This window comes from Cygnus olor, chromosome 26 (assembly GCF_009769625.2).
Source record: "Cygnus olor isolate bCygOlo1 chromosome 26, bCygOlo1.pri.v2, whole genome shotgun sequence".
NCBI classification, from domain to species: domain Eukaryota; kingdom Metazoa; phylum Chordata; class Aves; order Anseriformes; family Anatidae; genus Cygnus; species Cygnus olor.
In genome coordinates, this window is record NC_049194.1 from 5,621,076 (window position 1) to 5,644,892 (window position 23,817).

Below are 23,817 nucleotides of genomic sequence, written 5' to 3' on the forward strand. Positions count from 1 at the left end.
CCCACTGCATGGCAAACGCTCCCTGCGCTGTGCCCCTCCAGCGATGCATGTGGTGGGGAAGATGCCCGTTTGCATGATGGATGCCTCAGCACTCGTGGCCATGGGTGCACCCACAGGGATGGGTGCTGCAAGGCCTGGGGTGCCCCGGGTCGGATTCCTGCCCCACACCCCAAGCGATGCCTCTGGCTCCCACCCACATCTGACATTGCCTTTGCCAGAGTTGGAGGCAGAGGCAGTGTGGCCAGGGGCTGCAGCAGGTAAGAGCTGAAATCCCAGAGGAAAGGCCCTCATTGACTCTGCCCTCTTTACCTTAATATTAATTGGAATGTACAGAAACCTCCCCGGTTTTGAGACACGTACCCCTGGGACGTCAGGCAGTCCTGATCTTCCTGCAGCCCGATGGTCTCTGAACCAGCTCCAGCCAAAACGCTTCCTTAAGCATGGTCTGCTTAATCCAAAAGATGTGGAAAAAAAGGAACAACCAACACCATCATGCTCTTAAAACCACCTCAGAGCAGACCATCCCCCAGCTGCATCAAAGCGACCCCCGGGGTGGGGGGAAAAGTTCAGAGCTCTGAGCATCCCTGCAGGCTGCACCCTGTGCCCACCAGCACCACCTGCATCCCCAGGACAGTGACCCAGGCACCCGCTGGCAGTGGCAGTGGGGGCACCCTGGGGAGGGCCACCCCAGGCTCCCCCCTCTGCAGTGGGAAGAGGCTTTCACCCTCCCCACCCCCCCCAGCAAACCGGCACTAAATGAGGAAGTGGGAGGAGAAAAAAAAAATAGTAGCAAGTTGTAGTTGCAGGAGAAACACCAAAGCAAAGCCCTTTGGGATGGACCTGTGCCCACGGTGACAGGAGCCCCGAGCACCCCATCCCCAGGGGCAGGACGCAGGGACAACATGGTGAGTGCAAGCGGGGGCCTTGCTGGCTTCCCCCTGCCCTGTCCTCTCCCGGAGCCCTGGGTGTCACCTTTGGGTGTCTTCTGCCACCTTGGGGCTATCTCAGCCCTGTCCTCTCCTGCACCCACCTGGGTCTGGGGGTGCCAGGAGCCCCCCACGACGTCCCCAATGGAGAGGGAAAGGAGCTGCCCAGGCTCAGGGTGAAGGAGCAGGGCTGGGGCTGAGCGAGGTGCCGTGTGGGGCACGGTGCTGGGGAGCAGCTGCTGGGGATGGGCGCAGGGTGTTGGGTGCAGGATCAGTGCAGGATCCTGCAGGGTTGATGCACATGGGAGCACTGACCCGAGCGGGATCAATGGCAGCAGGCGGTGAGCCAGGCTGGGCACAAAGCGCTCTTGATTTTGCCAGGCTGGTCCCCATACGGGAACCCCTGTCTTCCTCTTGGCCCAGCTTCCTGCCAGCGCTTCTGATTTCAGTGCTCATGGCACCAGCAGCGTGCGGGCAGAGCACAGTGGTGTGGTGGGCGCTGCCGGGGGTGTTTGTGCCCCCCGGGACCAGCTCAGGCTGGGAGGGACCTGCAGGTGCCAGTGCCCGGGGTCGAACCTCGCACCCCAGTGCATGCAGGGAAATGGGGATGGTGGCTCGGGGCTGCTGCGAGGGCAGCGGCCAGAGCTGGAAGTTGATCTGGAGGAAGAAGGGGAAGATGCAGGCTCTCAAAATGAAGAAGATGCTCAGGCGTGGCGTGAGGGGCTGCACGGTGTGGCCATGGCCACATCCTCCAGCCCACAGCTCTGCTCCCTCCGCACGTCTGAGCGCAGCCGTCCCCGGCCTTTGCTTGCCGCCAGCCAGGAGCGGGGACAGCAGCCGGGCTGAAGCAGAGCCTCCTCCTCCCTACAGCAGCCACTGGTTGCAGTTGTCACCTCCAACAGGCTGCTCCAGCACTGTCCCCACAAGACACAGACAGCTGAGACCCGATGATGTTTCATGGTTTCACAAGGGGTCGTGGCTGCACATCCCCCCTGGGACCCTGCTTCGGGGTCAACCTCCGTCCCCAGAACTCTGGGGTGAACACCCCTTCCCCAGATGCTGTTTGTGCCCATGTCAGGGGCCAGCCGGGCTGCTGACAGCAGTGCAACACCCTGTCCTCCTCTTCTCAAGGCTTCCTGTGGTTTCAAAGGTGTTGGCTGCATCTGGGCTCGCCCTATCTTGAGAACAGAGATGCCACCTTGGGCTGCGTCCGCTCCGCCTTCGGCACTTGCAAGGGTTTTGTTTTTTTGGTGGCTCAGACTTGAGTTTTGAAGAAAAACAGACAATGTTTTGCGATCGCTGGTGCAGGGCTGCTCCTGAGGTCACTGCTTGCATCCGCAGCCCTGGTCATGGGTGGTGGCTGTGGTGGTGACAGTCCCCCACCCTGCAGCCCTTGCAGGGGCTCCTGGTGGGCTCCTGGCCCCCACACACGCACCCATCATGTATAGGGCTGTCAGCAGAGCAACGCCCCTTGCACAAAGTGGCTGCAAACTGTGCCTGGATGTCCGGTCCAAGGGCTGCTGAAAGCCTCTTCCCACTCGGCTCTAGGACGAAATGGCTCGTGGAGGTGTCTGGTCCTGGCCACCCGCCTGTCCCCTTCCTGGCAGGACCCATCTGGTGGCAGTGGCTGTTGAGCCACTGCTCTCCAGCTCACCCCTTTCCTTGGCCAGCAGCACAGGAAGGGACTGGGAATCCCTGGCCCAAACCTTTAAAAGCAAATTCAGCTTCTGCCCTGCACGGAGCCCCTGCTCCCAACAGGGATGCTACCCCTCACCTCTCGCAAGGCTTTTACCCAGCATGTTAAGCCATGGCCCCATGAAATCTTCACCTCACAGGATGCTCCCAGGGAAGCTGGGCAGCCTTTGTGCTCCCCAAAACAGAGCAGAAACACCCACAGCCCTGCAGACGTCTGGGACAAAACCTTCGTTTAAAGTGAGACGGTGCTTTCCCTGCAGCTGTGCTGCATCAGGTGCCGGGCTGAGCCAGGAAAACCCCTAATCTGTGTCTGAGGAAGAGGAGGAGGCATGTGCTGGCTTCCAGCTGCTCTGAGCAATCATTTGAGTGAAGGAGAAACTTCAGGTGTCAGCTCGAAAGCGCGAAGCTTGCAGTACAGGAAATGCCTACATTGGCCTTAATTCAGGGCTATAAGAAAACAGCGTGAGCTCAGGGAGCCTGCGCCAGGGGGCTTGGGGTGATGTAAGTGGCAGATGGGGAAGCCGAGGTGTCAGTGTCCCCATGGGCTCCTCCCGACCTGCTCACCTCCCCTTGAAGCATGAGGTTTTGGCCAGGTCGGGGTGGCAACCTTGGGGTCACCGGCAGCACCCTGGGTGACAGCATGGTGACCTGGGTGGCCTTTCTGTGGGCTCATTAGGATGGAGGGGAAGAAGAGGAGGGGAAACCAAGAAAAAGGACCATAAGCAATGAACTGGTGGAAGAGGAGAAGCTCTGTGAACAGCCCCGATCCCATCCAGAGCCCCTGAGCTGACCCAGGCCCGTGTGTCCCAACTGCTTGCAGAGGGGCAAGGAAGCTGAAAGCCCCCCCACTGGTTATAGGGCCGTGAGCTGCGTTCGGTAGCTGGGATTTTGTGAGTAGGGTTACAAAGCCCAGCAGCCCACCAGGGATGGGGGTGGCCAGGGGGAGCAGCCCAATGCTGCTGATCCCCTCCCTGCTCCACGAGCATCCCTCGGTCACCCCTCGTGATGCTGCTGGGGGATGGGGGCGGCTGCCTGCGACCGTCAGGGGCAGACGGAAGGGTGCAAAGGCAGCAGCATCCTGAGGCCTGAAAGCTTGAGAATCGGCAGGAAAATGAAGCAAAAGGGGAAGAGAAGAAAAGGGAAATGGAAAGAGTAAGAGGCTGGGGGTAATGGGGGGGAGAAGTGAAATCAGCACCAGGAGCACCGGGGTGAAAGCGGAACTGCGGGGCTGGTGGCTGCAGGACGGGTGCGCAGAGGAGCCGGGGGCGGCTCCAGCCGTGGGTGTCCCCTCCCAGGCATCGTGGGCACATTCAGGCAGATTACTCTGCAGCAACAAGGCCGAGGACCCTCTGGGATGTTTTCTTTTTGGGCAGTGGAATCCCACCCAGCCCAGGGCTGTGCTTAGCCCCACGACCACTTAAATCACAGCCCACGGTCTTCCTTCTGTCCTGCTGCCCCCGAGAATGCTGCAAGGGTGAATTTGGGGTGGCAGGAAAATGGGTGCTTGGGTTTCCCCAGGCAGGGCAGGGGGTGACATTCCCAGCTCTGCCCCGCTGCAGTGGAGATGCAGGGGCGCAGCCGGGGTGCCCCACAGGCCATGCTTTTTGCCTTTCCCCAGGGTTGTTTTTGCTGCCCCTTTGACTGATATGCAGAGCCTGTGCGGTGATTGCTTCATTACTCATCTGTTACCTCTGTAAGGAGCAGGGGAAATGTTACAAACGTGCCTACAGGCTGCGAGCCCATTCTGCTCCTCTTGGGAGCGCGGGGCCTGTGGTGAGGCAGGATCTGGCTAGAGGGATGGCTCAAACCCATGTGCAGCAGTGGCTGAAATACCCCTTTGTGCCGCCCAAGGGTGCCTGTTCCAGATTCCTGCCACAGTCGCTGTGACCCTCTCCCTGCAGGGCAGCAAGGAGCGCTTCCACTGGCAGAGCCACAATGTCAAGCAGAGCGGAGTGGATGACATGGTCCTGCTCTCCAAGATCTCCGAGGAGGCCATCGTGGAGAACCTCAAGAAGCGCTTTATGGACGATTACATCTTCGTATCCTTCCCAGGGCAGCAGGATGGGGAGTAGCAGGGCCACGCTCTAAGGCTTTGCAAGGGCCTGCAACGTGTCCATCCCTGCACGATATTGGGACGGGTTTGGCGGCCATGGCACCCTGTTACACACCACAGCTGGTGCAGCCCATGTGCTTCACCATTACCCAGGGGAAGGACCCCTTCTCCTTGTTGGCAGCATGGTCCTCCTCACCAAACCCTGCAGCTGCACAGGGCATCATCCCCTCCTGCTGTTGCCCACAATCCATCGATGCCCACTGGGTGCTCTGCACTGACTCTGGGACACCATTGAGCCAGCACAGGGTGAAAACTCCCTGTCCCTTACGTGCCGTCCTCCAGCCCAGATGCTTTTGTGGTCGCTGGCTTTGTTACAGAGATGACACCACTGAGCACCAAGCACGAGGTTTGGTGGCTCTCCGGTTCCTTGGTACAGATGGGGAAGCTGTTCCTACCATCCGAGGCTCTGAGCCCGGCTCGGCCCCCCAGCCCCTGCTCAGTTTCGCAGCCAGATCAGCACCCAGCTGCATCACGCCTGCTGCAGACGTGCCCCAGCCCCAGAGAGATAGGAGAAGCTCCCCAGGCTGCAGAGCGGGACGTGGCGGGGAGCTCAGGCGCAGAGCCGCTTGCTGTTGTGGACATGAGTGGTTGTGGTTTCCCTGAAGATGCGGCTCTGTCCTTACAAGGCGATGCTCTGTCCCAGGCTGGCAGTGACGCAGCCATCCGCCTTGCTCTTTCAGCAGCCCCAGGGTTTTAAATGTGCTTGGGGGTTGGGCTTGGGGTTGACTTTTTTTGGAGGAGGAGGAAAAAATACCCCACGCAGCCTCTTTCTTCCTTTTTTCACAGCGCTGAGTGCAGGGCCCCCATCCAGTCATGACTCAATGCCCCACGCTTCCGCATTTCCCAGAAAAGCCCCCCTCTTCCTGCCCTTGGCTGCCTTCCCCTCCCTGCTGCCGGGTGGGCTGAAAGCAGGACCCTGGCCCTGCACCATCCATGGCCTCCACACCCAGCATCCTCCCCAGGGCAGTGGGACTCATCCCCATCCTCCCGATGCACCGCTTCCAGCTGCAAGCCTCTGTTTTTCCATCCCCCCTATCACACCTGGGTAATTTGGGGATGCTGCGTGCAGATGTAGGGGAACCCCACGGCCGAGGGAGCACCGGGTCATGAGCTGAAACCCATCGTGCTATTCCTGGTGCTGCCTTACAAGGAGGCAGGGACACTCTGATGTGATGGGCAGGACGGGGGGACATGGGAGAGGATGCCTGGACCTTGACCTGCTGCCCAGACCTACATCGGGCCGGTGCTCATCTCTGTCAACCCCTTCAAGCAGATGCCGTACTTCACCGACCGAGAGATCGAGCTGTACCAGGGGGCGGTGAGGCTGCTGTGTGCAGGCTGGCAGGGCTGGCGAGGAGTTAATTAGGTTTAATTTGGTGCATTTGCATACAAATGCCTGAGGGTGTCCCATGAGTGTGCCGTTTGGGTACTGATTGCACGGGTCAGCGCTCCCAAATGCTTGTCTGCAGCAAGATTTGGAAGCAAATCCACATTCCTGGAAAATTCATCCCATAAATACACATTAGGGCAACCCAGACGTGGTGAAGTGCCCAAGTGCCTGGCTCTGCTGCACCTCCTTCCCAAGGCGGAGGGGACCCCAGCAGACATCCTGCATGCTGCTGCCTCCTGCACCGCATGGGCAGAATGAAGGGGGCTGCAGAGGGGGCTGGCAGCTGCTCCCTGCTCAGCACTGCTGCCCTTGCCTCCCCTCTAGGCTCAGTATGAAAATCCCCCCCACATCTATGCGCTGACGGACAACATGTACCGAAACATGCTGATCGATGGGGAGAACCAATGCGTCATCATCAGGTAGAGGGCAGCGGGTGGCTGGGTGCCCCCGGCACCCTTTCCCCAGCACCCTGGGGTGTCCAGGCCAACTGCGGTGGCCGGGCAGTGGCAAGAGGTGGCTGAAGCCCGGTGCTGGCCACGGGTGAGCACCATCTGGGTGTGCTGGGGCTGTGGTCCCAGGCAAGGACCGAGCCTTGTGCAACGTGCTTTTCCGGCTGAGTGTTGCAAGGGAAGGGGTCAGGATGTGGGGCAAGGCCAAAGACTTCCCCTTCAGGCTCCAAAGCCTCCCTCCTCCCCTCCAAAATCCAGCAGCAAGAAATCCAACAACTCCTCCTGCAGCTCAGCCCTGCTCTGGTCCCGTTCATGTCTCAGAGCCCCTGCAGCCCCTTCTCCAACATCATTAGCCACAGCCCCCATCCCCTCCAGCTGCCCCAGGCTCTGAGGGACCAGGGGCTCCCCAGCATCCCACCAGGAGCGCTCCAGGGGCTCCTGTTTCACCTCTCCTCTCCTTTTGCGGTTTACACAGTGGAGAAAGCGGGGCCGGGAAAACAGTGGCAGCGAAATACATCATGGGCTACATCTCCAAAGTGTCCGGGGGTGGCGACAAGGTGCAGGTAGGGCTGCCCCCACCCCAGCACCCAGAGTTTCGCCTCCCGACCTGTCTGCTCCCCCAGCCCCTGCACAGAGCAGTCCATGGCCGGGGACGTGTCTCCATCCCCAGTCGGGGCGGGCAGCTGCAGTGGGCACAAGTGCGCAGCCCTGCTCAGGCTCGTGCCCTCCTCTGGCCACCAGCACGTGAAGGACATCATCCTGCAGTCCAACCCACTGCTGGAAGCCTTCGGCAACGCCAAAACCGTCCGCAACAACAACTCGAGCCGCTTTGTAAGTCCCTGGGGCAGGCGTGGACCATGCCAAGGGTTGGTACCTTGCAGTGCCATAGCCAGGATCGTCCCTGTCGTGCTTGTGGCGTGGCTGGAGGGGACAGCCAGGGGCTGGGTGCTGATGGGCACCATGCCTGGGCAGGGGAAATACTTCGAGATCCAGTTCAGCCGGGGCGGTGAGCCCGACGGGGGGAAGATCTCCAACTTCCTGCTGGAGAAGTCACGGGTGGTGAGCCAGAACGAGCACGAGAGGAACTTCCACATCTACTACCAGGTATGGGGGCGTGGGACCGAGCGGGCATGGGGCTGGAGCCGCTAGCTGCAGCCCCCCGGGTGTCCCACAGCTCATCGAAGGGGCGTCCCAAGAGCAGCGGCAGAACCTGGGCATCATGAGCCCGGATTATTACTACTACTTGAACCAGTCGGACACGTACCAGGTAGAAGGCACGGACGACCGCAACGACTTCCATGAGACCATGGTGAGTGTCCAGGGGTTTTTGGGTATCCAGAAACCTGTCTGAGGCCAAACTGGGACTGACCCCCCACACCCTGCCCCCCCAGAATGCCATGCAGGTGATCGGCATCCGGGGCGAGGACCAGCAGCTGGTGCTGCAGATCGTGGCAGGGATCCTCCACCTGGGCAACATCAGTTTTCGGGAGGAGGGCAACTATGCCCAGGTGGAAAATGCCGACTGTGAGTAGCCAAACCCCCCTTGTTCCAGGGAAGCAAACTTACATGCTTGCAGGCACCCCTGGCAATGAATCGCAACATCTCTATAGCACAAATCCCCCAGCAGAGGAGAGAGGCAACATCAGCATCTTCCCATCTTCCCCATGTTAAACATGAGGAAACTGAGGCAGTGAGCAAATGGCACAGCCAGAGCTTAGCAAGTGCCTGGCAGGGGGCAGAGGCTGTGATGGAGCTGAGGGAGGGCAACATCCCATCCCAGATCGTGTTGCTCCCCATGCCATGGCCCCACTCACTTTTGGCTGGGGCTGGGTGGACAGTGTGCGGGGGGGGCAGCCCTGACCCCCCTCCTTCTGCCCAGCCCTGGCCTTCCCCGCCTACCTGCTGGGCATCGACCGCGACCGCCTCAACAGCAAGGTCACCAGCCGCAAGATGGACAGCAAGTGGGGCGGACGCTCCGAGTCCATCACCGTCACCCTCAACGTGGAGCAGGCGGCTTACACCCGGGACGCCCTGGCCAAGGGGCTCTATGCTCGTGTCTTTGACTTCCTCGTGGAGGTGGGTGCCCCGGGGAGTACGGTTGTGGGGAGGGGGATGAGGGGATGCTCATGGGAACGCTGGCTGGCTGCTCCTGCACGCAGCCGCACGCCCCACAAAGGTGGCTCCCACCATCTCTCCCTGCAGTCCATCAACCGAGCCATGCAGAAGCCGTACGAGGAGTACAGCATTGGGGTGCTGGACATCTACGGCTTCGAAATATTCCAGGTGGGTGCTGGTTTGCAGTGGGAGTCCAGCCGGGGGGCACTCCTTCCGTGCTCCAGCAGCGAGGGTGGTCAGAGCAAGGGGTTGTTGGTGGCCAATGACCCAAAGAAGGGTCCCTGGAGCAGCACCCAAAGGCTCCACCCATTGGAGTCACCTGAGTAGAAGCCAACTCAGCCCCATCTTCTCTTTCCTTTTCCCTCATTTTACAGAAAAATGGTTTTGAGCAGTTCTGCATTAACTTTGTGAATGAGAAGCTGCAGCAGATCTTCATAGAGCTGACCCTGAAGGCAGAACAGGTACAAGGGAGCTGAAACCCAATAGGGCTGCACCAGCACCCCAATCCCCGTGCTCTGCACCCCACTGATGTGGCACCCTGGCCAGGGCATGTCCCATGGGTGCGGAGCTGGAGCCCACCAGCTCTCTTGGTGTGTCATTCCCCCACCCTGTAGGAGGAGTACGTGCAGGAGGGCATCAAATGGACCCAGATCCAGTACTTCAACAACAAGGTGGTGTGCGACCTGATAGAGAACAAGCTGGTGAGTGGGGGTCCCCCCCAACAGGATGCTTCCTTGGGAGCCAAAGCACTGGGGGGGCTCGGTGGGGCTGGGTGCTGCTGGGGTGGGGGGCAGGAGCCAGCCCTGGGGGAGCTGCAGCTCCATGTCCTTCACCCAAGGTGCATTTCAGTGCAAAGCAGCTTTAAGCCGCACGGGGCACCTGAGCACAGCCAGATGCAGGATTGGGCCCTGCTCTCAGCCTTAAGTCACCCCTGGCTTTGCCTTCCATCCCCCAGAACCCTCCCGGGATCATGAGCGTCCTGGATGACGTCTGTGCCACCATGCACGCCACCGGCGAGGGCGCTGACCAGACCCTGCTGCAGAAGCTGCAGGCGGCCGTGGGCACCCATGAGCACTTCAACAGCTGGAGCTCAGGCTTTGTCATCCACCACTACGCAGGCAAGGTACGGCACCCTGCACCCTGAGGCCCCGGCCCCAGCATCCTGGGGCTGAGCTCCCCTCCTGCCCCCAGGTCTCCTACGATGTGAACGGCTTCTGTGAGCGCAACCGGGACGTGCTCTTCACTGACCTGATTGAGCTCATGCAGAGCAGCGAATAGTGAGTATGGGCGGTGCTGTGGTCTCCTGGGTCACCCCAAAAGAGCTGGGGTCATGGGCAGCATCCTCAAAACGTGGACCTTTGCTGGTCCTGCCCCTGCCTGGCAGCTCTCACGCGGGGGTTCTCCCCTGCCTTTCAGCGGTTTCATCCGGATGCTTTTCCCGGAGAAGCTTGATTCTGACAAAAAGGGCCGCCCAACCACTGCAGGCTCCAAAATCAAGGTAGGTTCTGGAGGCTGCAAAACAGCAGCTGGGGGCTGCTGGGCTCCCACCAACACCTTTAACGCTACAGAGGCCGATCCTTGCAACAGAAACAGGCTAACGACCTGGTGAACACGTTAATGAAGTGCACACCACACTACATCCGCTGCATCAAGCCCAACGAGACCAAGAAACCCCGTGACTGGGAGGAGAGCAGGTAACAGAGGATGCTGTAATGGGTCACAGAGCCCCAGAGCCCAGGTACCTGGTGGCCAGGAGCAGCTTTCCTCCAGACCCAGGGGATGCGAAGGGGCAGCGTGCGGACACACGTCCCTCTGCGTGTGCATCCTCCGGGGGCTCTGACCTGGGCACCCGCAGGCAAAGCGATGGGGATGGGCAGAGCCATGCTGCCATGCTGCCATCCCACGGCGAGCGCATCCCTCCCAATCCCGCAGGGTGAAGCACCAAGTCGAGTACCTGGGGCTGAAGGAGAATATCCGCGTACGCCGGGCTGGTTTCGCCTACCGCCGCCTTTTCCAGAAATTCCTGCAACGGTGAGGAGCCGCGTGGCTGCGCGGAGGGGGTCTGCAGCCCGGCCGCCGCTCACGGCCCCTGTCCCGGCAGCTACGCCATCCTCACCCCCGAGACGTGGCCGTGCTGGCGCGGGGACGAGCGGCAAGGCGTGCAGCACTTGCTGCGCTCTGTCAACATGGACCCAGACCAGTACCAGATGGGACGGAGCAAGGTGTTTGTCAAGAACCCCGAGTCGGTAGGTTGGGGGCATGGGGACGTCACGGGCATCTGCACCGGGGTCGGCCCCTGCCCAGCCGGGCTCAGTGTCCCCCCTGCCCTGCAGCTCTTCCTCCTGGAGGAGATGCGGGAGCGGAAATTTGACGGCTTCGCCCGGGTGATCCAGAAGGCCTGGCGCCGGCACATCGCCATCCGGAAATACGAGCAGATGCGAGAGGAGGGTAAGGCTGCGACGGCGGGGACACCGGTGCGCTTTGTAGGGTGCCCTTGGCCAGGGACAGCCCTGCTCGCTGCAGAGCCACCGGAGCAATGGGGGAGCAGCATCCCCGCTCCTAATTGCAACGAAGCGGGTGATGAGGGACTGGACAAGATACCCGAGGTCTTTTCCTACATTTCAAGGAGGGAGTGGGTTTCTTGCTCCTGTTTTCAGCCCTGGGAGGGGCTGTCAGACAGAACCCAGAGCATCTCGCTGTCCGTCTGCATTTCACTGCCTGCAAAAAAGATGGAGATGAGAGTCAGTGCTTGTAGAGGGATGGGAAAGGCCCGTGGTCACCACCTGACACGCGCCATGGGCAATTTCCAACCCTCCCAAGTATACAGTGCAAAATCAAGAGGAAAAAAAACAGAAAGCAGCTGGGCCCCTCCCTCCCCCCCTACCACAACACAAGGTTTTGGGGACGCTTAATGGGTTTTGTGGCCAGTGCAGCTCCTGCTGCGTGGGGCCACGGGCTGAGTGCCAGCTCAGAGCCCTGCCCAACCAGCATCGCTTCGGGTCCCACGCAGCCTCCAGCATCCTCTACAACTGCAAAGAGCGGCGGAGGAACAGCATCAACAGGAATTTTGTGGGCGATTACCTGGGCATGGAGGAGCGGCCAGAGCTGCGGCAATTCCTAGCCAAGAGGGAGCGGGTTGACTTCGCCGACTCCATCACGAAGTATGACCGGAGGTTCAAGGTGAGACAAGCCAAGCCGTTGCTCATGGTGGTTGCCCTTGGGTGGGATGTGGGTGGGGCTTGTGCCCCCCCCCCCGCAAACTCCCCTCAGCCCCTGCACCTGCCCTTTCACAGCCCATCAAGCGGGACTTCATCCTCACCCCCAAGTACTTTTACCTGATCGGGCGGGAGAAGGTGAAGAAAGGCCCTGAGAAGGGGCAGATCAAGGAGGTGCTCAAGAAGAAGGTGGAGATCCAGGCGGTGAGCGGCGTCTCGCTGAGGTGCGTCCCATTGCACCAGCTCGGTGTGGTCAGGCTTCACCCATCGTGTCCCCCCAGACCCTTCCCATTTTTCGGTGCCCGCAGCCCAGCCCCAATGCACTGCCGTTGGAGCATCGCACCACGGGGATGAGGGGTCCATGTGCTCTCTGGGCCTGCTCAGGGGTCCCCAAGGCCTGGCAGAGTCTCCTGCCCCCCTGACAGCCCCCTGGGGCTGCCCACAGCACCCGGCAGGATGATTTCTTCATCCTCCATGAGAACGATGCCGACAACTTCCTCGAGTCCATCTTCAAGACGGAGCTGGTCAGCCTGCTGAGCAAGCGCTACGAGGAGCTCACCCATACCAAGCTGCAACTCACCTTCAAAGACACGTAAGGATGGAAGCTGGGAGAGGTGGCAAAGCAGGAAGAGGCCACATCCCCGCGGCCTCATGACCCCTCTCCTCTCCCAGACTACAGTTTCGGGTGAAGAAGGAGGGCTGGGGCGGCGGCGGCACCCGCAATGTCACCTTCATGAGAGGACAGGGCGACGTGGCCATCCTCAAAGCTGGAGGCAAAACCCTTACGGTCAGCATCGGGGACGGGCTCCCCAGGAACTCCAGTGAGTGCCGGTGCCAGTGCACCTGGGGGGGAGCAGCACGGGGTTGGGGGGAGACAGGAGCTCCAGGGCCACGGTGAATGGTGGGGGGCTTGGGGACATCAGGGCGAGACACTGTGCTCTGCGGGGTCTGTGTTTCACCCAGGAGGGACCTGTTCAGGTGATGGGGCAGCATCAGGTGCTGAAGGGTGGTGGGATGCAAACCACGGTCAGCCCCCACATGGGACATCACCTAATGAGGTCTTGTGTCCCCTCCCAGAGCCCACAAGGAAGGGGGTGACGCAGAGCAGAGGTGGCAGCAGGTATCCAGCACCTTCCCGGAGTGCCCCCCCAGCACCCCAAGGTGAGCAGGGCAGCGCCAAATGGGCCCCAGCCTGGTCGAGCCAGCTCTGTGCTGCTGCGGGGCAGGCAGGGGATGACCCCCCCCAGTAACTGACCATCCCTGGGGTTGTTCCAGGCACCTGCAAGAACGGGGCTCCCCAGTTCCCACGTGGGAACAGCCGGGCTCAGCGGGACACCTACAAGACACCCCAGAAGCAGGCACGGGCACCACCGGCCACAGTGCTGCCCACCCAAAGCACAAACCGCCGGCCAAAGACACGGCCCCCATCCGAGCAGAACATGGAGTTCCTCAACGTGCCTGACCAGGGGGTGGCCGGGTAAGGTCCAGCACCCACGTGCCCACCACAGTCCTCCAGTCTCCCCTCCCACTGCTGCAGGCTCCGGAGACGCTCTTCCCGCTCCGGCCAGCTCTGTGTAAACTGGCAGTCCTGGGAGGGCAGAGCAGGCTGGGGAGGGGGACATGGGATGTCCCACACCCCCTACCTTCCCTGGGTCTCACGCCGTGTCACCGGTCCCCAGCATGCAGCGGAGGCGAAGCGTGGGCCAGCGGCCACCCCCGGCCGGGCGCCCCAAGCCGCAGCCCAAGGTGGCCACGCCGCGCTGCCGTGCGCTGTACCAGTACATCGGGCAGGACGTGGACGAGCTCAGTTTCAACGTGGGGGACATCATCGACATCCTGCTGGAAGGTACTGCCAGGCTCCCGGCTCCCCACGTTGCCCCGCAGATGCTCCACGTCTCACCCCGGGCTCTTTTCCCCCTTTCCCAGATATTTCTGGTTGGTGGAAGGGACGGCTGCATGGCAAGGAGGGGCTTTTTCCTGGGAACTACGTGCAGAAGATCTGAGCCGGGCGCAGTGGACAAGGATGCTCCCAGTAGGTGCCAGCCATGGGGACGCAGCCCTGCGGAGCCCTCACCAGCCCTCGCCACCGCTGGATCCAGCCTGGTGGCAGCCACCAGTTTCTGCAGCTGCTTCAGACAGTGGAGCAGGGCCAGGCTCTTTGCTGCTTGTTCGTACGATGGTTGTGGAACTGCTGAGGTGACTCTGGGGCATGGATCGTTTTATCCTTGGTAATTATAGCAGTGAAGTTACTTGTGGTGGCTTTGGGCTTCTGACCTCGCTGCCGGATGGTTCACACATTGCAAACACAGCAAATCTGAGTTGGACTCAAAAAAACGAGCCCAAAGTTTGTGTTCCCCACTGATCCCCCCAAGACCCAGCCCCCAGCACTGGCTGTCCCCATGACAGGGGCCCCGCACCCACGTGTCCACATGCGGGGACGAGGGTGGGCGCACACCAGAGCAGCCCCACCTCCTCTGCATCGAATCCTCCAGAAGATGCTGAACATGAACCAGCTCCCCCCAAACCCCGTCTCAGGCTCTTGCACATCCCAGCATCGCTCCGGAGCACCAGGCAGTGCCGGCCAGGAGCCGCAGGGCAGCGAGGAGACAAAGCCCTGGAATCGGGGCGCAGCAGGACCTGCGTGCCAGCGCGGTGCCTGATTTCCTGCAGGACTTGCTGCGAGAAGGACTGAGCTGCAGCTGCGCGTATTTGGGTCCTGATCCGAGGGGGCCACAGGCGGCACAGACGGGCCCAAGCCCCCTGCTGTGGCGAACACAGAGCTGCCCCCCCCCCCCCCAGCATCACAGGCAGGGGGGTCTCACCCGCGGCCACAGCCACCCTGAGGTGACCCCGAGCACACCCCCTTGGGGTGATGTTCCCTGCCCTGGGGCACTGGGGGTGGGGCTTTGAGTGGGGGCTTTTTCCCACCGAGGGTGCGTGAGGTTTGCAGCGGGGAGAGGGACAAATGGCACCAACACATCGGGGCCTGTCCTTGCCTGTGCCCCGTGGTGCTGGGGACCCCCGCCATGCTCTGGCTGCGGAGATAAGCAGGGGTCAGTGTCTCGTCCCCCCCCCCCCTGCCACCAATCCCTGTCACCCCCCCCAGGATGGCCGGAGGAAGTGACGCCATCCCGCTGCAGCCCTTGGCCTTGCCACCCGTCCCTCCTCTTCCTCCCTCCCTGCAGCCCCCGCTGACCGCGGGTGGGCAGAGCCCCTGCCCAAGAGATGGACGGAGGGGGCACACACATATAGGGGGAGCTCAGGGGACCCTATGCCCACCAGGGTGGGGGGGAAGCCAAGCAAAAGGCTGCTGGGAAATGAAGTCCTGCGCAGCCTCACGTGGCGATGCGCTCCGGGCCTGGGGAGGGAAGGGGGAAATGTGGGGCTGGGAGGCCGGGGGGGCACACACGGGGCTGGGGGGCAGAGGAACAGGAGCCGGGGCAGCTCCGGGTGTCTCAGCCTCGTGGCTTTGCCCCCTTGTGATGGGTTTTCACAGCCCGTGCGGGCCTTGGGGGGATTTTTCTTTTTTTTTTTTTTTTTTTTTCCCTGTAAATGCAGTTTTAGAGTCCTTGCACTGCTGAGCTTGGGAAGGGCATTGGGGGGGGGGAGGAAGGTCGGGGAAGGGGGGGGGGTGGGAGCAGCGAGAGCCTCTGCTTTCATCTGACTGAATAAAAATGGCTTTGGAAACTGCTGCTGGAGGAATCTCCTTCCTGCACCCTTCAACCCTGCCTTGGGGCCGGGGGTGGGGGGGGCAGCACCCCAAGAGCTGGGGTTGTGCAAGGGGGGTGCTGCTGCTCCAAGGAACTTGGGGTGCTCCGAAGGAGACCTCAGACGGGCGGGGGGGTGGGGGGGGATGTCTCCAAAGGTCACAGTGTTCCCCATGAGGCTCAGGATGCTCTGAGAGGACCACGAAGCCCCGAGCTCCCGCCCACCCCCGGGGATGCTCCAGCATCGCGAACCACGACCCCCCCACCTCATGAACCGGGATCTGGGGGAAGACGACGACACCGGGGCGGGTCCAGGATGCCCCCCCCGCTAGCGTCCCCCTCTCCCCCTTCCGCCTCTCTTCTTCCTCCCCTCCCTTCTCTTCTTCCTCCTCCTCCTCCTCCTCCTCCTCCTCGTCCTCTCCCCCCCCCCCCCCCGGCTCTCGCGACAGCTCCGCGCAGAAAATGGCCCCGCGGCCGCGCCGCCGCTGATGCGCGCCCCGGGCGGCTCCGGCCCCCCCCGCAGCTCCGGTACGTGCGGCCCTGGGGGAGGGGGGGGGGGGCGACACAATTTTTTTTTTTTTTGGGGGGGGGACAGGGGGACACACGACCCCAGGGCTCCGGGGGGGCGACAGCGGGGCTGTGCGCGGAGCTCGGAGGTGAGGAGGGGCCGGGGGGGGTGGGGGTGTGAAGCCGTGCGCCCCCCCCCAAAGGAGGGGGGGGACCAGGTTCGGAGGGGAGGGGGCTCAGCCCGTGGGGATGCCAGGGCTGCGTTGTCCCGCGGGACTACTGGCCGCGGGGGCTGCTGGCCACAGCTCTATTGTTGGGGGGGAGGGGGGGGCAGATGGGGGCTACCAGCCACGGGGGCTAGTAGCCGTAGGTGCATTATCATTGGGGTGCTGCTCAAAATACTAGGGGTCTTTGGGGGGAGGGGGGGCTGGGGGGGGGTGCTACCGGCCACAGGGGCTAGTAGCCACTGGCATATTGCAGACGGGAGCCACTAGCCGTGGGGGGGCTGCCAGCCGTGGGGGTGCTCACCATGGGGCGGGGAGCCGAGGGCCCCCCCCAGAACCAGGGGGTCCCTGCGCTCGCTCAGCTGTCATCTCCCAGCGGAGCGGCCGCGTGAGCCCCTTGTTCCCAGCCTTTTGTCTCCTCTCCCACACCGAGGAGCTGCTGTAGGAAGTCTCTGGCCATCGTGCGGAGATGCTCAGAAGGGATTATTTGTCCCGTTTATCTCCCCGGGTGGATTTGTGAACCTCTTCTGTGCATGCCAATATGCGTAAACCCTCTTGTTCACTTGAGGGAGATGATCTTTATTAATTATTAACTGAATCGGCACTGGAGGCTGCTCCAGGTGACAAACCCCCTGCTCACCCCCTTGGCCCCCGACAAGGGATTTTTCTGGGGTCCCACAGGAGCTGGAGGAGTGGGTTCCAGCAGGCTTCGGGGAGCCTGACCCTGCAGCAGGAAAACCCAGTGAAAAGTGGCACTGGGTTTGCAGTGGCTCCAGGATTTGGGTTTCCAGGGCAGGGTTTGCACTGGATCTGGGGGGGTCACAGCTGCAGTGGCCGTGTGGGGTCATCAGGGATGGAGGCAGCAGCAGGTCAGCAGTGCTTGGCTCGGGGCATCGCATTCAGGGCTGCAAAACAGAGCGAAAAGTGCCCTGTTGTGTCGGACACCATCCCACAGGAGGTGAGAAATGGCAGCAAAACGATGCAGGTGCCACCAGCTCCCCGAAATCCAGGGCCTGGGGCCGAGTGTGCAGCAATGTCATGGGGCCACCTCTGCTGCAAGGGGTGTGATGTCGAGGAGATCCCTCTCCGCTCGGTTATTCCTCCGGCCGCCCCAGGCCTATGGCTTTGTTTGGGGTTAACTTGCTTTTTTAATTAATCAGGAAGGGGAAACTCTGTTTTGCTGGGAAAAAATGATAGCAAGAATCTTTTGGGGGAGAAAGCATTAAAACTGTTGAGGCAGGGCTGAGTCTTCTTGCTCAGCGCCTCCATGCAGCTCCTCACATACAGCTCCTTGAAAACATGCATTTTTTCAAAAAATAATGAAAGTATTCTGGGGAAGCTGTGGCGTACCGGGGCTGCCAGCTTCTGGGGCATGGCTCCTGCTCTCCTCGGGGGCTCCAGCACCAAACCCAGCAGTGTCTTTAGGTGTTACAGCTTGGCTGTGACCTTCCTGCCATCCCTCTTGGATGTGCTTCCCAATAGGGTTTGCAATTCCACAACGCCCCAACAATATGTTTAAATATGATTTTCTCCAGAAGAGCTGAGAAAATGCCTCTAAGAGCAGATGCTAGTTGGCACATCCAGCTGTGAGCAGGGCAGCACAGATATGGGTGTGCTGGTCTCTGTCGTGGAGATTTCAGATGTTTTTTGCTGAGAGCTATCGTTTGGCTCTTGCGTGGCCAAGGCTGGTGCCACGGGCCTGTAAGGCCAAGCCAGTTTGGTTTTGGGGACCATCTGCTGTAATGTTCGTGAAGGAATCGCCCCCAGGAGCCCATCAGCCAGGCCTTGGGCCCTGCCGCCATGTTCCTGGTCATGCAGTGGGAGCAGAGAGCAGGGCTTGGCATTACCCAAGGGTGAGAGGTGGGGAGGGATGGTGATGGCTCTGGCTTCAGTGCTCGACAGCTGCCGCCCGTGGAGGGGCCGTGTTGGCAGCCTCTCTCCTCACAAAGCCCCTTTGAGGCAGGAGCACCACAGGCACCGAGGGGGGAGAGGAAGTGGTGGCTGTTGGCGTCGCTCCCTGGTGGGCTCTAACCTCTGTCCCTTGCATTGGGTGCAGCATCGCCTAGAGAAGACGCCATTGGCGGCAAGCCCCTGGCCTCGTGCACGCCACCAGCCGGGCCATGAAGACAGAGAAGGACGAGGCTCTGCCCCCCTTCTCTCTGGGGGGTAAATATGCTGGAGAAGGGGCAGGTGAGTCCCTCAGGAGGCAAAAGGCCTTTGCTCTGGCTGCTGTGGGGTCCCATTTGCTGCAGCTCCTAGAGGCGGTGGCCAGCTGTGACACTAGAGGGGCTGCTGGTGGCCTCCATGTGGGTGCCGTGGCCCCACGCTCCCCTCCGAAGGCCCCCAGTGGGTGGATCCAGGCAGGCAGCATCCAGCAAGGAGCACTCTGAGCATGTGTCTCCTGTGTTGAACCACCCTCCAGGAAGCCAGACCTCCCCCCAAAGCCCCAAACTGACTGAGCCATGTAAGGTATCCGTTTGTGCAGGGTAGGAACGAGGGCACTGGAACCGGCACCTTTGCAACAGAAACCTGTGTCCAACCACACAGCTGCATTTCGGCATGCAGTTACGGCCCCAAACCACCTGAATCCCACCCAGCTCCAAGGCTTGGGGCTGGGGGCCGAGGGTCGTGGGTGCATGGCGGCTGCACAGGGCACTCGCGTCAGCTGCCTGACAGCCTCTCCCCCACAGGCTGCAGCGAAGCGGCTCTGCCTGGCGGCCCCATGCCGGCAGTGGGGAGTGGAGGAGCCCCCGCGCAGGACCTGCGGCTGCTGAAGCGCAGGCCGGCCTCAGGTGAGCTGAGCACGGTGGGGGCGACGCCGCGGGTGACAGCTGGGTGATGGCCGAGGCCAATGCTGTGTCTCCTTCCAGGGAAGCACTACACCTGCTCCAGCTACGGCTGCAAACTGGCCTTCCCCAGCATGCAGGAGCTGATGGACCACCTGAAGGTCCACTACAGACCCACGCAATCCCTTGAGGGTAAGGGGGATGGTGGGCACCGGGAGGCCCCGTGATTGCTCCAGGGTGCTCTTTGTTTGGATGGGAGGGGGAAAAAGCAAGGTTTGAAGCTGGGGCTCGCTGCGCAAGATGCCCTCAAGGTGCCTGCACCCCTGGGAGATGCTGCATTGCCCCAGCCAGCTGTGGGGAGAGCACGGGAGGGAACAGGGACATGTTCGTGGGTCCCCCCACTGCCACAGGGGGTGCAGTGTGGCTGGGGCTGTGCTGACTCTGCCCCATCTCTTTTTGCAGGCAAAACCTTCCAGTGCCCCACGCTGGGCTGCATGGAGACCTTCCCCAGCATGCAGGACCTCATGGCCCACATGAAGGTGCACTACAAGCCAAACCGCTACTTCAAGTGAGTCCCCACCCCGTCCCGGTTCCCATCCCCATCCTGCACAGCTCTGCCACCTCCCTGCAGAGCCCTCGCAGGTACTGGACAGGCAAGCACATGGCCCCACACCACATCCCATCTGGGGACATGCTGCAGCACCCAGACATCCCCAAGCGCCCAGTACACCCCCTTTTCAGCCTCGGCCTCCTTCCCCCCCCCATTGCGGGGCAGCCCCCAGGAGGGGTCCACGTGCCGTGGGGCAGGGGGGATGCTGCTCCTGGGGCTGTGGGTGGGAATTTTGCTGGCGCTGACGCTGCCTGCCAACCCCGCAGGTGTGAGAACTGCCTGCTGCGCTTCCGCACTCACCGCTCCCTCTTCAAGCACCTCCACGTCTGCTCTGACCGCGCTGGCAGCCCCGCACCACCCCAAAAAGCCGAGAAGCCTGTCCTGCCTGCTACCTCTGCCCTGGAGAAGGAGCCCCCGGCCAAGGCAGCCGAGGGGCTGCCCAAGCTCCCGAGCATTATCCGGCACACAGAGAAAGAAGCCATCCTCCCCGGCGCGGACACTGCCCCGGCGGCGCCTGCCACGCTGCCTGCCAGCCTGCCCGAGCTGCCCAGCTCGCTGGAGGCGATGCCGCTCGTCTCGCCGGCCCCCCACCCCTTCCCGCTGCTGGAGCCCAACCTTTTCGGGCCATCATCCTTGACTCGGTTCTCGGGGCCGCCCCCCTCCTCGGTGCCGTTCCTGTCCTACGTGCACCCGTCGCCCTACGGTTTACCTCCGCCCCCGGCGCAGCCCCGCTTGCGGCCCTTCGTGCCCAGCCACGGCTCCCCTGTCTCCAACGCCGTCTGGAAGAAAAGCCAAGGTGAGCGCGGGCAGCCATTAGGGCAAACCTTCTTCTGCTCCCGCCTTGACCAGCAGCTCCTGGATGCGGACCCACTGACGGCCAGCGAGGATCCCTCCCCCTCTACAACCCCCCAGCCCAGAGCCACTGCAGCCCAGAGCCCCCCCAGTCCCTCTCTGGGCTCCCCTCACCCCACCCCAGCCACCCCTTGCCCCATCCCACCTCTGCTCCCCACCTCTCCCACCTAAAGAGATGCTCGATTGGAAAAAATGAAAGCAAAAAAAATAATAATAAATAACCAACCTCCAAATTTTCCCAGCCCTGCTGCTGCTCCCCGGTGTCCTGGGGCGCGAGGCAGGGGCCGGGCCACGCCTGCCCCCCCCCCCCCCAACATTCCCTCCCCACCAGGGAGGGGAAGACCTAATGCTTGTCTTGCCCCTCGATTCCCTCCGCAGGTGTGAGTGTCAGCCCACTCCTCCCATGCTTTGGCTCAGGAGTGACCGCAGGTTAGTTTGGCACTGCTGGTTGGGGGCTGCTTTCTGTCACTGAGGGGGTGGGGGGGGGGAAGGAAGGGGGGCACAGGGGACGGGAGAGGCCCCTTGGGGGCTGTGATGCTCCCCGGAGCACAGCGGGGAGGGCGGGCACCCTTGTTTTTGGGAGCCCTCCACAGAGGAGCTGCTCCCCACGTAGGCTTGGAGACCGGGGGGGGGGGGTCACTGGCTGCACACACACACACACACACACACACACACACCCCCAAGTTGCTGCTGAGCCTGGTTGTATCGGCAGCACAAACTGGGGGTGCAGCTGCTGCTTGGACTCAAAAGGCCCCCCCCATTTTCCCGGTCCCCTGTGGCCAAGCTGGAAACCACCTGCTTTTGCTCTGCAGGTGCAGAGGCGATGGGCAAAGGGGGTCCGAGCGGCACAGCCTCGCACAATGCCCACAGCCAGCTCTACGCCCAGCCTTGGGGTCCCCCCCCCCCAGCACAGAGGGGACCCCATGTGTATGCAGGGCTGGGAGCAGGGGCTTCCACCCCTCCCAAATCCCGCTCTGCATGGGGCTCCCACCCCCGGGGGCTCCCCAGCGAGCGCTGTGCTTCCCTCCTTGCCCACCCTTGCAGGGCACGCCTCCAACAGCCGCATCGTGTGGGAGCACACGCGGGGCCGCTACACCTGCATGCAGTGCCCCTACTCCACCGCCTCGCGGGAGGAGATGACGCTGCACATCGAGGACCACCGCAAGAACCTGCAGCCACCCGGGCGCCTGGACGCGGATGTGGGTACGGCCTTGGGAGGGGGGGGGGAACAGGGAGGATGCGGGGGGGGGGGTCCCCCCCCCCAAGTGCCCACATGCTCTCTTTATATAGGCTCGAGCAGCTCTGTGCACTGTGGATCCTGAATTGAGCTCATTTTCCCCTGATTTGGGGGAAAGAAGGCATCAGTGGGCACAGCCCCACTGCCTGCCCCCGTGTGACCGCTGCAGTGGGCAGCATGCCCGGGGTGCGATGTGCCCCTGACCCCCAGCAATGCCCCAGGGGGGCTGCATGCCCCCTGCCCTATCCCAGGAGCTCAGCCCCAGCCCTGACAGCTCTCTTCCCTCTCCCTCCAGATTTCGGAGTGGGCCTCGCCTCCTTCCACTCGAAGCTGACGCCGGAGATGGAGAACTCCCTGTACTCGCAGCTCTGAGGGGCCTGGCCCCCATTGGGGAGCCCCCACACCCTGGCTGGGCAAAGCGCACCGCAGACCCCATGCCACTGCACTGGGACAGGGACACTGGAAGCATCGCCCCAGCGTGGGGTGGCAGAGGGGGGACAACCTTTGTTTTCTTGACTTTCTACTCCCCTCTCCCTTTTATTTTTGGAAACGCTAAGCCCCTGGACCCTGCGTGTCCCTCCCTCTCCTAAAGGTTTTTCATTGCCCCAGCAGCTCAGGGGGAGCCTGGTGGATGCTCTAGAGGTGGTGGACTTATCTGAAACGAGGCCTGGAAGTTAATAAATGGGAAGTGTACAGGAGCAGTGGCTGGGAGAGCCTCTGTGGGGCCACGTGGTGGGGGGGCAATGGGCAAAGCTGTGCCAGTCCTAAGGAGCCCCCCCCCCCCCCCAAAAAAAAAAAAACACAAGGAGATGGGGAACAGGGAGGGCAGGGCTCCCCCAGTGGGTCCCAAGACAGAGGGAGGGAGGAGAAGGTGTGGGGTTGGGGGGAGGAACAGGGGGTCCCTGTATCCCCTTGTCAACAGGTCCCAAACCCTACAGGGCTCCTGAGGCAGCACCATCCCAGCAAGGTTTGCACCAAAGCAGGTCTAGGGGCAGCCCCCACCCTTCTGCCTGGCTGGGAGCCCTGCAGCACCCAGGGAGGGGGAAGATGTACAGGGATTTTGATTTCCTTGGGCTGGAACAAGGTAGCCCTGCCCCTTGCATCAGCACTGTCTGGATGCAGCCCCAGGGGATGCATGCACCCACCCCGGACTGCTGGTACCAGGGGTGTAAGTGCCTGAAGTACAACAGGGAAGAAGAGCCTAAAATAGCAGTGCCAGCAGCCCTGGAGCAGGGGGAGCATCCAGCCCAGCCCCATGGCACTGCACCATTCCCTCTAGCTCAGCTCCCGTGCACCCCACCCAGGGAGGGCTGCAAGGAGCCCCAGGTCCCTCCTTCACCCACCGAGCTCTGCTCCAAGGGGCTGGAGTTGCTGCAAGTGATGGCTTCAGCCTGCTTGCCCCCCCTGCAGGAGACCCCCCCCCCCAGGGCCCCCCCCAACTGCACACAGCAGCTGTGGTGGGATGCACATATGGGGTTCCTGCAGCACAGCTGGGGCTGCACTTTCCCAAGCACATTGGCCCCATTACACAGGTGCTGTTGGGGGGGGGGTGCATGCTCCCACCTCCCCCTGTACAGCTCTGCCCGCAGGACAGAGCTCCAGCACGCCCACCTCTGAGCAGGGAAAGGCAAGCGAGGCAAGGGGAGCAGCCCCAGCAGGGGTTGTGCCTGTAGTAGAAAGGGGCAGCCCCCACTCTGGAGGGTGCTGAGCAGCAGCAGAAAGGGGTCTCTGCACAACCAGCCCTGCAGCTGGAGCTCTGCTTCTCCACGCAGCTCCTCACACTGGCCCCAGAGCAAGGTTCTGGGCACCGTAATCTTGCAAAGAGCCTGAGGTGAAGTCCGTGTCTGCACAGATCTGGCACAGCAGCAGCTCACCGGAGCCAGGCCAGGACCACAGCAATGCAAAGGACACCTCCAGCCCCCAGGGAGCAGTGCACAGCTCACACATCAGCCCCCCTGAACCCTCCAGCAGCTCCCTGCTTGAGGGCAGGG

At 62.1% G+C, this 23,817-nt stretch overlaps 2 protein-coding genes across 6 annotated transcripts; both read left to right on the top strand.

Moving 5' to 3' along the window:
- Nucleotides 1-760: 760 nt before the first annotated feature.
- Nucleotides 761-14,152, top strand: MYO1F (myosin IF). Of its 3 annotated transcripts, XM_040537183.1 has the most exons (28): nucleotides 761-905; nucleotides 4,523-4,660; nucleotides 5,963-6,052; nucleotides 6,449-6,543; nucleotides 7,049-7,136; nucleotides 7,315-7,404; nucleotides 7,546-7,677; nucleotides 7,748-7,882; nucleotides 7,965-8,097; nucleotides 8,453-8,649; nucleotides 8,776-8,856; nucleotides 9,063-9,149; nucleotides 9,303-9,389; nucleotides 9,644-9,811; nucleotides 9,880-9,965; nucleotides 10,105-10,186; nucleotides 10,276-10,382; nucleotides 10,621-10,719; nucleotides 10,790-10,934; nucleotides 11,022-11,136; nucleotides 11,699-11,868; nucleotides 11,982-12,127; nucleotides 12,349-12,495; nucleotides 12,576-12,724; nucleotides 12,981-13,064; nucleotides 13,179-13,380; nucleotides 13,583-13,749; nucleotides 13,830-14,152. In XM_040537183.1, exons 1-28 carry the CDS (start codon nucleotides 903-905, stop codon nucleotides 13,904-13,906), a joined length of 3,300 nt encoding a protein of 1,099 aa, XP_040393117.1. In that variant the 5' UTR covers nucleotides 761-902; the 3' UTR covers nucleotides 13,907-14,152. The 3 variants fall into 3 exon arrangements, with proteins under 3 accessions (XP_040393117.1, XP_040393116.1, XP_040393118.1); XM_040537182.1 differs by having other exon boundaries at nucleotides 7,315-7,677; XM_040537184.1 differs by lacking the exons at nucleotides 13,179-13,380; nucleotides 13,583-13,749; nucleotides 13,830-14,152 and having other exon boundaries at nucleotides 7,315-7,677; nucleotides 12,576-12,690.
- A 1,841-nt stretch (nucleotides 14,153-15,993) lies between these two features.
- Nucleotides 15,994-22,524, top strand: ZNF414 (zinc finger protein 414). Of its 3 annotated transcripts, none has more exons than XM_040537789.1 (9): nucleotides 15,994-16,138; nucleotides 18,398-18,531; nucleotides 19,032-19,133; nucleotides 19,212-19,319; nucleotides 19,590-19,695; nucleotides 20,004-20,533; nucleotides 20,968-21,018; nucleotides 21,634-21,792; nucleotides 22,122-22,524. In XM_040537789.1, the coding sequence occupies exons 2-9, from the start codon at nucleotides 18,462-18,464 to the stop codon at nucleotides 22,196-22,198; spliced, it is 1,203 nt and encodes a 400-aa protein (XP_040393723.1). In that variant the 5' UTR covers nucleotides 15,994-16,138; nucleotides 18,398-18,461; the 3' UTR covers nucleotides 22,199-22,524. The 3 variants fall into 3 exon arrangements, with proteins under 3 accessions (XP_040393723.1, XP_040393725.1, XP_040393724.1); XM_040537790.1 differs by lacking the exon at nucleotides 15,994-16,138 and adding an exon at nucleotides 16,592-17,299; XM_040537791.1 differs by lacking the exon at nucleotides 20,968-21,018.
- Nucleotides 22,525-23,817: the final 1,293 nt, after the last annotated feature.

Bases quoted from the DNA above. Each gene is read 5' to 3' on its own strand.
- MYO1F (XM_040537182.1), top strand. The intron at 10,383-10,620 runs GTAACAGAGGAT...CCAATCCCGCAG, and splicing joins CGTGACTGGGAGGAGAGCAG to GGTGAAGCACCAAGTCGAGT. The intron at 10,935-11,021 runs GTAGGTTGGGGG...CCTGCCCTGCAG, and splicing joins TTGTCAAGAACCCCGAGTCG to CTCTTCCTCCTGGAGGAGAT.
- ZNF414 (XM_040537789.1), top strand. From the start codon at position 18,462: ATGAAGACAGAGAAGGACGAGGCTCTGCCCCCCTTCTCTCTGGGGGGT. The intron at 20,534-20,967 runs GTGAGCGCGGGC...TTCCCTCCGCAG, and splicing joins CGTCTGGAAGAAAAGCCAAG to GTGTGAGTGTCAGCCCACTC. The intron at 21,793-22,121 runs GTACGGCCTTGG...CTCTCCCTCCAG, and splicing joins GCGCCTGGACGCGGATGTGG to ATTTCGGAGTGGGCCTCGCC.